The sequence below is a fragment of the Brachyistius frenatus genome, unplaced genomic scaffold (genome assembly GCF_029030835.1).
Source record: "Brachyistius frenatus isolate BFR_SWC_R1_liver_20210118 unplaced genomic scaffold, ASM2903083v1 Contig_44, whole genome shotgun sequence".
NCBI classification, from domain to species: domain Eukaryota; kingdom Metazoa; phylum Chordata; class Actinopteri; family Embiotocidae; genus Brachyistius; species Brachyistius frenatus.
Window position 1 is genome coordinate 3,181,761 of NW_027210643.1, and position 13,095 is coordinate 3,194,855.

Here is a 13,095-nt window from a genome sequence, read left to right on the forward strand (position 1 = left end):
TTATATAACCGTCTTTATATTACAGTCTTATTTCTTTCAAGACTTAGAGATGAAAATGGGATTTTTAAGTCATAATTAGGAGTGTCTCCGTGGTAACAACCTGCAATTGAATCAGGTTACATTTTACAAACATCCAGTATTTTAAATGTCAGAATCCATAAATAGATTTTTTTTTTTTTTTTTTAATCTCACTATCTTAAATAGAACAGCCTGGTGTTTCCTTTTACTCTCTCACACTCTTTTTTTAAGCTTCACTTTAGCCAAGTTTCTTCCATCTTTCTGAACACTTTGCAAGCAGAGTCAAGTATTCAGGGACATTCACCTAGGGGCCACATAATGCAATAGGTGCTTCTTATTTGAAAGACTGTCATGCAAGTTGAGGGAGACACTGTGATCAGAGCACGTACTGCAGTAGGGTTTCAATAGAAGATTTGTACAAGAAAAAGCTTCTTCTTTTTTTTTTTTTTAGTTTTAGATATAAATATCTCTCTTTAGTGCTATGTTTTATTGGTAAATCTATTGAGACTGGTGATTTTATGACAAACTTACTTTATCAGATGTTAGATTGGCAGGTTGAGTCCAATTGGTAGCTGTACCTTGTCACATTTAATTACTTTTTACATTGGTTTTGTTTCTTTGTTGTCATAAAGTCTCCTGAAAAGAACCCCCATCTTAAATATTACACCATAAAACGAAAAAATGACAATGCTATTTACAGACAAGACACAGCCATTAGTTTGTTTCAATACAATGCACAAAAAACACAAAATATGTAAGTAAAAAATCGAATATACAAAATAACAACAAAATAATGAAAAGGAAGTTTTGTTTTTATTTTTTCTTTATAGGAGGTAATGTAATCTTCAGGCTCATCAACCAATCCGCAGCCTTCAGTCAGTTACGCCGGCTATAAGAGAAACAGGTCTTTGTTAATACAAAAGCATTAAACATGACAGGTGACATTAAAACAGCATGAAGAAACCAATCAGCTCCCACATTGTCCTTACAATTTCAAGGATTAACAGACAAATACTTCATGGCACTTTTAGGCTCATGTATAAACTAGAAACTAAAGAATGTGCACCAGATTCCAAACCTTCCTCATAACTCCTATTTTCTCCCAAAATGTCACAAGTACGAGAAATAAAAAGTATTTTCTAGTACAAAAAACTGATTATCAATGAAGGCAAGTGCAGAGAAAAACAGTTGGGTGCCACTGTCAAATGTATCATCCTGAATTCCTGCAAGGAAAAACTCCACACAGACACACATCCCAGTGAATGGCACTTCTCTTCCACCACACTGGTCAGATCACTCAGAGCAACATAACAGTACACATCTACCAGGCCTCCTCTGATCTCCGCCAGCAAGGAGACAACACTTTCATATCAATACCCTGTCATCTCACAATGTGGCATCTTCCCCTTTGAAGGTACAGTAGCATTGTTGCAGTTGCTCAGATGTGAAACTCAAGCTTTTATCATCCTGTTTTGGGCAAGCAGGAGAGGAGTGGGAGATGAAGGGAGCGATTTCTTTTTAACTTGGACCCACCAAAGTGGAAAGAAACGGCGTGTTGACAGGTGTGTGAAAGGAGTACTGCTGGGTCAACTGGGGAACTTCAGAAACCATTTTAGAAGGCTTCATAAAGTCTCCCAGAAGACTGAGGGGCGGGGGTGGGGGGGTGGTATTAAGCTCACAAATCACAAGTTAGCATTAAAGGCTAGTTTCTAAGGATGCCTGCTTTTAGCGCTGATTATTGTTTTCAGATTCAGCAGCATACTGTAAGGCTTACTACTGTGCTGGTGCCAGTCCTCCGCAAGGAGTCTTAGGACGGAAGCCAGAGAGATTAGCTCCTTGTCCTGAATTACCAGCCAGCTGTAAACTACAAGTCCCATTCCACAGCAGGAGGATCACTCCTCCCATTAGCCTTGGCATTGTGCCGACTACAAATGTGAGATCCGTGGTCGTCAGGAGGCCCGGTTGGGACGAGACCCTCTGTCACTCACTGCGACACATGTCATAAACTCATTGTATCGCCATCAATCCGGGGACCTAACCACCTCCACAGCAGATGGAGGCCCAGCAGGAAGACAGGGGGCCATGCCCTGAGCCTCTGCCCCACACAGAGTGCACGCGGCAGGAGTAAGAGGGGCCACAACTATAGGGGAGCCCCATAACCTAGACTGGACCTCCTGTGGATACACCTCTGGATGAAGTCCTAATGTTGTCCATGATTAATTAGAGACAAATGTAAGTAAGCCATTACTGTGAGAAACTGGGCCTTTTTTTTTCTCATTTAACCCCTTAGTTAACTACTTAAAAGTTCAAACATCTCAGCGTATATATCTGCTTCTGCTATCGATCACAACTGAATCTATCAGAAGAGATCTAAACAGTGTGCATAAACATTGCTGTCAAATTTAGGAGTGAAAATAGCGATAAACACAGTCTGCAAGGGATAAAGATGTCTTGCCTCCCCTGAATGGGGATATGTAATGATATTCATAAGGAGACCCCCTACTGGGGAAACAGGAAAAACTGTTCCTTAGCAACAACATACACACTCTTACAAGCCACATCTTGGGAAATTTTGACCGGATTGGGATGCAAACAACAGAAAACCTTTAACTAGGCCATGTTATGAGGCTGCTCCCTATGGCTGAGTATCTGGGTGTCTTGTCTGGCACAAATCTTCCCCTAATGATACAGGCTGCATATCAACAAAAGACAACGAAGAGAAGAAAAGCCAGGTTGTGGTATTTTTGCAAAACCAAATCTCAACCCTATTTTAGTTCACTTCAAAATGTTACATTAACAATTACAAATCACATAATTAAGGTTCCAGTATCCATCAAGACTAAATGTCGGGTCAGATTTTTCACACAAAAGTAGCTTTAAGGCTCTTTTTCAAAATACAATTCTGCATGACAGTTTTACAAGTTGTGGTACAATGGATTGTACACTTAAGAGGTCATAAAGTGGTCAACATTGTTATCTAATTCCTGCTCTCCCTCGAGCACTCAGAATCCATTTCACATTATTGGTTGATGAGGAAATTCTGATGGCTCAGGTGCATTAAAGAAGTCTTGCGCCTATTTAATGTAATTAATTAGAGAGTCCTAACAGACATTGAGTGAAGAAAAAAAAAAGGAAATCTATTTAAACCAAATGTGAAAGTAACTTGTAAGACAGCGGGGCAGTTTGTTATACTTTTCCTCTGAAGATGTTATTTATGTTTGCTATGGGGGACTACATTGTGCTAAACAAGGTGTAGTCACTCTAATAAACAAAGTCCATCTTGCTGTCTGCACTACATTGTGTGTGTAGTTAATGGTGTGATTTTTCTGCAGCACTCCAGTCTTAAGTATACTTGCTATTATCCTCTTCATCCAAAAAAAGGCCTAAAAACAATTACCATCCAATAATGAGTGATGTTAGTTTCTCCCTGTCATTAATTACAGTTAATCAAAGACAACAGATGACTTAAAAGCTTCACTCAGCGGAGAGCTCACAGAGGTCAACTGACAAAACGTTATCTTCCGGAAGCAGCACTTCCAGGAAAATCATCAAACGGCGCCAAAAAAAGACAAATATAATTATATATTATTTTTAAAAGCACAACATTAGAGATCATCTCCATAAATACATCAGGAAATTATTAATCAGCACATCACTACTATTATCCAGAGTCCAAATCAACTTGCAGAAGCATTCAGTATTCTTATTTTCCTTCCTGGAAGTTCAGTTCAGTTTACATTTGTAAAGAATGAATGTAAAGATGCTGCCATCACTCCAATCCATCAGGTTTGTTTTTTGTTTTTTTTGCTGTCACCAAGTGACTGCTCTTTGAACAGTAGATCTGTGTGCCCATGGCTCTGCTGTGGCTGAGCAGAAAGGCTTCATTGCCCTCTTGTGGTGAAAAGACGACACTCGTCACAGCTCTATCAGTCTACCTGGCAAACAGGCCTTTGGTGAATCTCATGCGCTGTAGGAGAATAAGTTTGTACAGCTAGAGGGAAGCAGGGAGAGGTTTCTACTTATAATTCTATGCTCTACCTGAGGAGATGAAGTTTGATGGCGCTTTTTACAAATGGAACAGGCTTGATGGGGCCGGAGGGCAAGTCAGACAGCTTGACAGCAGACAGATCCTGATAGGCAAGGAGCAGACAGTGAAGCAACATATATATATATATATATATAAATATCTTTACTAGTACTAGGTCTACAAACTGAGAGGGTATGTATACTCTATAATGGTGCATGTTAACTTAACAGATCACCTTTGAGGATAGTTTAACATACCAGGGCACGTTTGGATTTCTTGCATGGGGTCTCTGCAGTCTCAGGAGTGTGATGTCTCTTGGTGCCAGTTGGCCTGAAACTGGGAGACAGACTCTTACTGAGCGAGACTCCTGTAGAGGGCATTTCGGAGCGGGCATTTTTTTCCTGTTGAGTTGGATTCTCTGCAGCTTTTAACTCCTTTTGGGAAGTTTCTACATGGGAAGAACGAGGCCTCTTTGTGACCGGTGGAATAGTGACGTGTGAAGCAGGCTTGCTCGGAGGGAGCACTGGGACAAATGATCCGTTCGTCACAGACGCTGATTCCTGTGTTGGGAAGAAGATGAAAGACTGGTCAGGAATTTCGGGAAATACAGTTATTGACTTTCAGGCTGAGAGTGCCTATATGTTTAAGTGCTTCTAAACACATTAGAAATGTTAAAAAAAAAAAAAAAAAAAAAAAAAAGGCGAAAAGACTGAAACCCATATTATACTGAATTGTGTAGTTAGACCGTTTCATCATTTTTCGGCTAAGGATTTTTTTTGGGCGGGCAGAAATGAGCTATACTTTGCATGACTCCTCCCCTAACTCAGGAACCAGCATAAAAAAACCCAAAGTGCAATAGCGTCGATGGTTGTCCCGAGCTGTTACACCTGCTATAGGCTTCCTGCTAGTGAACAGTTTTCTAGCTTTGTGTGCCGCCACCCACAAATGTGTCTTCCCTGGCTGCCAGAATTTACAGGAAAAGTTTGTTCTTCTAATGCCCATTTACAAAGGATGATGGAATTAAAAAGAGTTGGACTAATCGCAACTAGAATCTGGCTCTGGTGGCTCGAACATGCAAGGTTGAACAAATCCTATAAAACTGCTTGATGGAACATCAATTTCTCAGGACAGCCGTTTCAGAGAGGCGGCACCATCCCCAACACTCAGGGTGGTTTCAGCGCCTTCAGCAGACACGCCCCCAAGTGTTTAAGAGCGGAGAATCTTGCTTATTTTCTCATGATTATAACTTCATTTCATAAACCTTGTTGATGTTTTTAATCATTCAAATTTGGCTGAATGGTTACTAAAATATTTTTCTGTGTAATAAACACATTTTTATTTCTACCTTATGGACTTTAAATGAGGTTCCACCTTATGCTCTGTCAAAAGTAGACCGAGCAAACATTTGTAATATGTTAAAAAGTTGAAAAATATTATGGTCTGGGATTTACAGAGGTGATGTGCCAGACTATTTCCTGGCGGCAGAGTGACTTCATGGAGTCTTGTCATCAGTGTGAGGTTGCCAGACACTCCAGTGGAGAGTGCTGGAAGTAACCGAGTCTGGCCAAGAAATAGTCCAGTGGATAACACACCATAAAACTTTAGTTTTTGACTGTTTGGTTTTTGTACTCATCGCATGAAAGATATACGACAATATATATAAGCTTTAAAATGACGGCGTTAAGATTGAAGACATTTTCACATTAGAAATCAATCAATGTTTTCATCAACAAAGCATAAAGTGGTTTGGCAAACCTTGTGAGCTTTGAATTTCTTGGCTGGCATCTCAGACTGAGGCAATTCTTTTCTCTTTGTGCCTTGTTTGGCTGCACTGACAGTTGGCGTGTAACAAAGTGCCTCTGTTGCCGGGAATTGGCGGGTCACTCCGGGTTTCAGTTTTGGACTGTAAAAAAGGTCCTGGTCCATGTATTTGGCTGATATGGTCATCCCCTCTTCATATATCTTACAGCTCTCTGCCAGGCTGTAGACTGGAACAACACCAAATAAAAAAATATGATTTATAATGTCAGACAATTGTACTGAATTTAAAAAGAGAGACAGAAAAAAAGCTTACTAGTACTGGTGAAAGATTGGAGGCTGCAGGTGAGATCTATTTTCTGCTTGTTAGATTCCTCCGTATTAAAGACGAGTCCAATGATCCACATTGTGCTCTTTCCATCTCTGAACCAGATATAAAAACATGCCAATGAGGTGATGAAGTGAAACATGTAAAACTACCAAAATAAGAATCAAACAGTTAAAATAGAACCAGAACATCACATGTCCTTACTTTTTATTGGCCTTCCAGGGTCCAGGAAGAGACTTTGGATTAACGTGGGCCAAAGCAACGTGAACATTTCTCTCCAGAATTCCCACCAGGAGTCGGATTTTCGACTCCACCAGGCCAACCCTGCCACAGTGAACAAAAGAGAAATTTCAAAAAGAGGAACAACACTACAGTAGCTGGAATTGAAATATTTAATTGTTTTTCTCCCTATGGAGAAACGCACACGAACGCATAAATTATGAAATTATCTGGAGAGATGTTTACATCTGTTCCAGTTTTACTTTGTACTCACCATTTAAGATGCTGCTCCTCTGTAGTATACGAAGCTTCCAATATAACATAATGCCTTGAAACATGACACAAAACAATCACAATTGGCAGCTCAGCATTGTACATTTGTATACATGCAAGTTATAATTACTGTTTAACTTGGTCACATGCTACAATGAATAACACTATAATTAGGGGACACGTGTTACATTTATTTACACAGTAATGATAGCCACTTATATGTAGTTCTATTCCTTTATTACATTGGTAATAACCTAAAAATTAATACTTACTAATACTATTAATACTTGTTGAATTATATAGGCAACTTAATTTTAAAACAAACAAAACTTCCTCCAAAAGTTGATGATGACACATTAGCTATACAGAATATTCTGCCAATTCTGACTTTCAAATTAATATTTTATTGTGTAATCCATTAAAAAAAAAACTATTTTTTTGCAGTACAAAAATAGAGAAATCAGAGCACGTGTCAGATTTATTTAAAACCAAGACAACATATTAGTACTGCAGAATTGACAGAAACTCCACAAGAGTTCAGAGAAAACAATGAAGAAATACACCAGATAGAGAATATAAGGCGCTCAAACCATCAACACAACACTCAGCAATGTACAACGGTTTCAGTCCAGAAAAACCTGGTCTGCAAATCCAATAAAGCAACCAGTACTCAACCGTCAATGTTACATGCACAATTAGGTCTGAAGTAACATACTCAGAGCTTAGAAATGACATAAAAGAATACATAGATCTGCACAAAAAACAACAGATCATCCACTTCTTCTTAAATGACTTCCAATACACTTCAGGAAAAACTTGCATACACACAAAGCATACTCATACAACAACTGGAATTAAACAAAGTCAGATACAAATGTAAATCCTGCACAGTCCGAAGCAAAAGATAATCCACTTTTCAAATGACTAGATCAGACTCAAGAGTACATCAAATTAAGAGATTAACGTGAAATTAATGGCAAAACTTATTCTGCACATTGAGTATATAATTGGCATTCAAGACATTGCGTTAGTTAAAAGACACAGTGCTTTTTAAACATTAAAACCAGATAATGGAACACAAAGTCATAATAAAATTTGATTTTGAGCTGAAAACAAAATGATTATGCAGAAAATTTGAAAAGCAAGTTTTTCTTTTTAAAACCATGTATTCATTAAGAAAATAAGAACATCAAACAGAAAGTTCTTCCTAATTTGGAGGCATAACTTGGACAATCACAAAAGGCAGAAGAAGTAAATCTATCAGATGTACATGGTAAATATTTTAGAAAGTAATGAGAATTCAAGTGTATTCTGTTCATGGCAATTTTTATTTCTAGGTAATTTAATACATACTGGTATTTGTCAAAAAAGTCTGTTTTTTCAAATAGTTTGTGCCAGTTTGCTTTTTTCCGCTGTATTTCCTCAGCTATGGCGTTGCCTGTGAACGAAAAAGGAAACGCTTGTTAAAGTCTACATCAAACAATCTCCCATCCCTTTGTTTACAGAATAAAATCCCTGAATTTGTGAGCGTAAAAATCAAAGATTACAGTACAGTAATTCAAGTTTGCGTGTATTTATTGGACCAGTAAATACATAAACACATAGTTGCAAAAGTATGTGCTCATTCTTGGCTAGTTATGAGCAAAGGGACTACACACCTCGTTGGATCTCCTCTGTTATGATGGTAAAGGTGGAGGGAGACACGTTGACCGAGGTGTTCTGCGGTGGGTATGCTGGGGTGATGATGGGCATGAGGTGGTAGCGGTCATGTAGATTAACCTGGAAATCCAGAAGAACATAGCATTTTCAGCTTACTTGTGCTTTTGGACATATTTAATAATTACGTGACTGGTGTGGTTCTGCGTTTATAGCCTGGTGAGCATCCTGCTCAGGTCGTACCCTGGGATCCCAAAAAGGAAGGTTGCAGTCACAGTTTTCTACTTCCCGCAAGCGAATTGAGATCGGCCACACCCTGAAACAAAGCAAGATTTATAAATAAACTGATCCTCATCTGCAACTTTTACAAAGCATTAACATGCAGCTAAACCCTCAGAGTGAAACATTATAAACATCTGAACAATGATATCAACTTTGGCAAAAAAAAAAAAAAATGTCATCCAACATAACGCCTGCATTTTCTGTTGCCACTGAGTTTTAAACCCAATTTAATGTTTTTTTTTTTTTTTTCATGTAACAAGGAAACCAGAAGTGTGCAGGGACAACTCACCACATAGAGAAGACCTTGAAGAATTTGGTCACCAGGGTGGACAATGTTGCATTTGGGTACACCTGACAAATTCTGGCCACCAAAATAGCCCATGATACACCGCCCAGGAAGCCCAGCATGTTGGAGTAAATGTTACGCTCTGGAGGTAAATGAGGTGCCAGGAAAAAGATTAAAACCTCGGTGTGTATAATGTTAACCACCAATAACATACTCTAACTCTCTATAATACTTGCTGCAAATTGAGAGGTTTTAAATATAAAATATTGGAAATATCTGCTGGTTTATTTCACAGTATAACAGCTTCCTAATACTGTTATATTTTAGATAGATAGATAGATAGATAGATAGATAGATAGATAGATAGATAGATAGATAGATAGATAGATAGATAGATAGATAGATAGATAGATAGATAGATAGATATATACTTTATTAATTTTACTTTTTTTATGTAAAATTGGTGCAAAAGAATAGAATATGCAGTAAAGCATATGAAAACAAATCCATAGGCTTATATCACAAAGCAGGTTTACAAAGATATACAGCTTTCACAGAGGAGATCTATAAAAAAAAATAAAAAATAAAAAAAAACATCCAACAAAGGACTCCTCGAGGGAGTAGCTGGTTTAATTTTGACTTGGATACATTCTGCCTTGTCATTGGTTGTGATGACTCCACAAAGACACCTGAACATGTGCCTGTTTAGGATATTGACAACTTTGTGAAGTTAAACTATACATTTGTTTATTCCTGCAATATAGTGATTGGGCTGTGGTTGCCTGGTCGCAAATGTACACAGGACAAGACAAATATTCACGAGTATATGAGACACTGGGAAAACACGAGAACTGGTAAAGTAAAAAGAAAAATAGTTTTGCCCAAAATAACTGTGTAAAGTTGTATAGACAGCATATCGTGTGTCTATTTACGCTTCAGACAGAAAGGTACTAATGTAAGGCAAATATGGAATGATTTTGGATGCAGGCAACAACGTGTAATCCTGCTTGCTTTGAATGAAAGCCAAAACGGGACAGAAGAGATTGCGGACATGTGCAACTGTAATGTTTAACTCACGTTTGGCCCATAGCTTGATGACTCTCAAAGTGAGTCGGAAGTTGTGAACATTAGGCACAAGTCTGAGGATTTCCGCTGTAACTCTGTAGCCTTCAAAAGAACAGAATAAACAAAAAGATTGATACAGAAACTGTCACAGTCCAAAAAAAAAAAGAAAGAAGAAGGCAAATCAGGTAGGCCTGTCAGGTTCGACCGCTGCAGGATTTCAGACCAGCAATCTTTAATCTGATGTTTACCATTTAGACTTCTGACGCAGATGTTACCTATGTTCTTCACCACTTTGTTGTTGAGGAGGTCCAAATTTTCAGGGACACTCCTCTCTGCCACAAGGGCGAAGACTAAGTCAATCTTAAAGGTAACGAGCACAAAAACAACGACTGAGACAAATGCAAACCAGAGTTTAACCGAAGCACACTGCAGACAGCAGAATTCTTCATGTCTTTCTCCAGCCAAATTACCTGGATGCCTTCAAAGGACAGTTTGATGACAGGGACATATGCCTCTTTAATGACCTGAGGAGAACAATATTGTCAGTCTTTTGGACTAAGGAGAAAAATGTGCCGTCCATTTATTTGCAACGAATCACTTAAATGACTAACCCGTATGTCTTTGACCGCCTCCTGAGCTTTCAGCTTCTCATAGAAGGAAGTGAAGAAGTCTTTTCTCTCAAGAAATCCAGGTCCGACAAAGAGAGCATCAATGTCAGCATCTGTCAGAACAACACGGGTTCATACAAAAGAAAAGTCAGGGAAATGAGTCACTAACAGTGTTCCAGATGCAACAACACCAAAACAACCAATTAAAAACAAGGCTCAAAGTTTGAGCGCATACTGCCAAATACATGGAGCCTGACTAGACGTAGACAGAAGACAGTTCTGTAGGCAAAAAGATGCAAAGCATTACAATGAATGTGATATTCTACATACAAGCTTTATACCAATAAATATATATTAGGATGTAACTCCTTCATAATTACCAACATGTTAAACAATACATGGAATTTATTGTAATACTTTTTTTTCTCAGTAATTGTAATGGATTACAACTATATCTATTTTGTAATCTAATTACTTGTACATAACGCTGTTACATGTGTGTTACTCCCAAACACTGGTAACTGTTGTACCCTTTCGTAGACCATCATATTTACCATCAGAAGATTTAATCCACCAATGAAAGGGGGGGGGGAAAGTATCATGATTATGAAACACATTAGTTTAATTTGATTTATTGTTTATTTCTGCAGGGACAGCGCATAATTAAAAGTAATTTCCCCAGAGTAAGTTAGAGGCTAATTTCCATCTGTTGTCCCTGGGCAGGTGGATGATCTTAATCATCAAACATGCATCTTAAGGTCAAGATAAATACCTTTTAAATGAGCTCCCAGGTAATAGGATCCAAACGAGAAGATCTTGCCTCCAACATTATCTTTTACCACTTCGGGTACACCCTAAAATCAAAAAGCATGATAATGGAAATCAAAGCAACAACGATGTTTTCAGTATCATATTTGAACATACAAAAATAAAAAAAGATTGAATTAACAATGTTATTACCATTTCCTCACACACTTCTTGGAGCCACTCCTTAAAAAGGGACTCCAGTCGTTTCACAACCATCTCTCTGCAAATGAAATAGACATTTACAAACATCTCTGAAGGAAAAGGCGCACCGGTCACTTACATCTGTGGTCAACCACTTGCATTGGCATAAAATGTGAAATAACTGACAGGAAAAAAAAAAAAAATAGCATCACATACCTGTGCTGCTGTTCAAAGTTGTTCTCATATACACGGTATGAATTAACAGTTGCAATCAGTTTTCTGGTCTGGATCAAGTCAGCTTCTTCAGGCAGATCCAGGCTGATAGGACCAGTGAGCCCATGACACTTGGGTGTGTCTGAGGATGTTGTAGCTTGGCACTGATTTGGACTGAACAGGGATATTAGCATGTTATTGTAATAGTCACACACCTTGAGAGGAAGGAAACTGTGTAAATCTAATAAAACTCGAGCCTCTAATTGTGCTAAGAAATGTGAAATGTCTTCTCTTCTTTCTTTTTTTGTTTTTTTGTTGTTGTAAAGAGCAGGAACCAATACCGGTCCAAAACATTTATAAAATTCAGTGCAACCTGTACTGATGATTTTCGGGTTTTTTGTTGTTGTTTTTTTTGTTTTTAAGCTAGGCTACATCCGCAGCCGGAGCGTGGTTCAAGCTAACATCTGCGTATTTGACAAAAACAAGAAATTAACAAGAAAAAAACAAACAAAAAAACAAGACACCGGTACTTACTGAGACATTGCTGCAACAGTAAAACACTTGTTTGTTTATAACGAGCTCCGGATATCGTGTTTTCTCCCGAGTGAAAACACAGCGAAGTTCCAGCGGGCCTGTCACGGTCGGCGGCGAGATGGACACTGGCTGTCAGATCGCGCGCTCACCGGACGTCACGGCGAACGAATTCCAGAACAATGGCACGTGAGCAGGGAAAACAAAAACAAAAAGACACGTGACATGACGTACGCATTCTTTTAATTTGTATGAGGACAGTGCCTTTTATATTTTTGTTCTAAGTATAAATGATTATTAACCTACGTGTTAATGTATATTCTGTAAAATATATTATTAGTCCATCTGATTTGGAGCAACACTGTAAAAATATAGATTGACGTGAAGTATAGGCATTTAAATTTAAAATGAAAAGTGTCAGTATGATTGTAAACTAACTTTGACAAAACTGCTGCTTTCTCTTGCAGAAACTCAACTACCAGATGTTTGAAGTTCAAGCTAATATTGCTGCTTCATTGTTTTCAGTAGGATGGTCAAATCTCTGGTCAATTTATCAATTTCTCGTCTATAGGCCTGTCTCTCACTATATAATCGTATTAACAAATACAAATAAATGTTGTATAAATCAAAAGATGCCACATCTGCCTCAGTTCATTTTAAACCGCATAGAATGGGTTTATGACTATCTGCCAAACTGCAGGTTATTTCTTTCATACCAAACTTACTAACTAATATTTTACCACAATACAAAGAAATAAGGTTCAGTTTTAGGAGTCTGTCAGCATCTATACTTGACAGGTGAGTCACCTTTTGTCTACTTAATCACAAACATTATAATTGTTCAGATATGTATATATATATATATATATTATAAAAGAAAAAA

At 38.1% G+C, this 13,095-nt stretch overlaps 1 protein-coding gene across 1 annotated transcript in view; it reads right to left on the reverse strand.

Annotated features, from left to right (window-relative positions):
* LOC138623502 (poly(A) polymerase type 3-like) overlaps positions 1 to 12,854 on the reverse strand; it is a 28,224-nt gene extending 15,370 nt beyond the window's left edge. The window contains exons 1-16 of the mRNA XM_069703054.1: positions 12,216 to 12,854; positions 11,685 to 11,855; positions 11,481 to 11,547; positions 11,293 to 11,374; positions 10,524 to 10,633; positions 10,383 to 10,436; positions 10,161 to 10,272; positions 9,925 to 10,014; positions 8,851 to 8,989; positions 8,523 to 8,595; positions 8,282 to 8,402; positions 7,977 to 8,061; positions 6,625 to 6,678; positions 6,336 to 6,455; positions 6,120 to 6,226; positions 5,801 to 6,033 (exon numbers count right to left, since the gene is read on the reverse strand). Coding sequence (XP_069559155.1) covers positions 5,801 to 6,033; positions 6,120 to 6,226; positions 6,336 to 6,455; positions 6,625 to 6,678; positions 7,977 to 8,061; positions 8,282 to 8,402; positions 8,523 to 8,595; positions 8,851 to 8,989; positions 9,925 to 10,014; positions 10,161 to 10,272; positions 10,383 to 10,436; positions 10,524 to 10,633; positions 11,293 to 11,374; positions 11,481 to 11,547; positions 11,685 to 11,855; positions 12,216 to 12,223 — 1,626 coding nt within the window. The 5' untranslated portion in view covers positions 12,224 to 12,854. The remainder of the gene's footprint in view (positions 1 to 5,800; positions 6,034 to 6,119; positions 6,227 to 6,335; positions 6,456 to 6,624; positions 6,679 to 7,976; positions 8,062 to 8,281; positions 8,403 to 8,522; positions 8,596 to 8,850; positions 8,990 to 9,924; positions 10,015 to 10,160; positions 10,273 to 10,382; positions 10,437 to 10,523; positions 10,634 to 11,292; positions 11,375 to 11,480; positions 11,548 to 11,684; positions 11,856 to 12,215) is intronic.
* Positions 12,855 to 13,095: the final 241 nt, after the last annotated feature.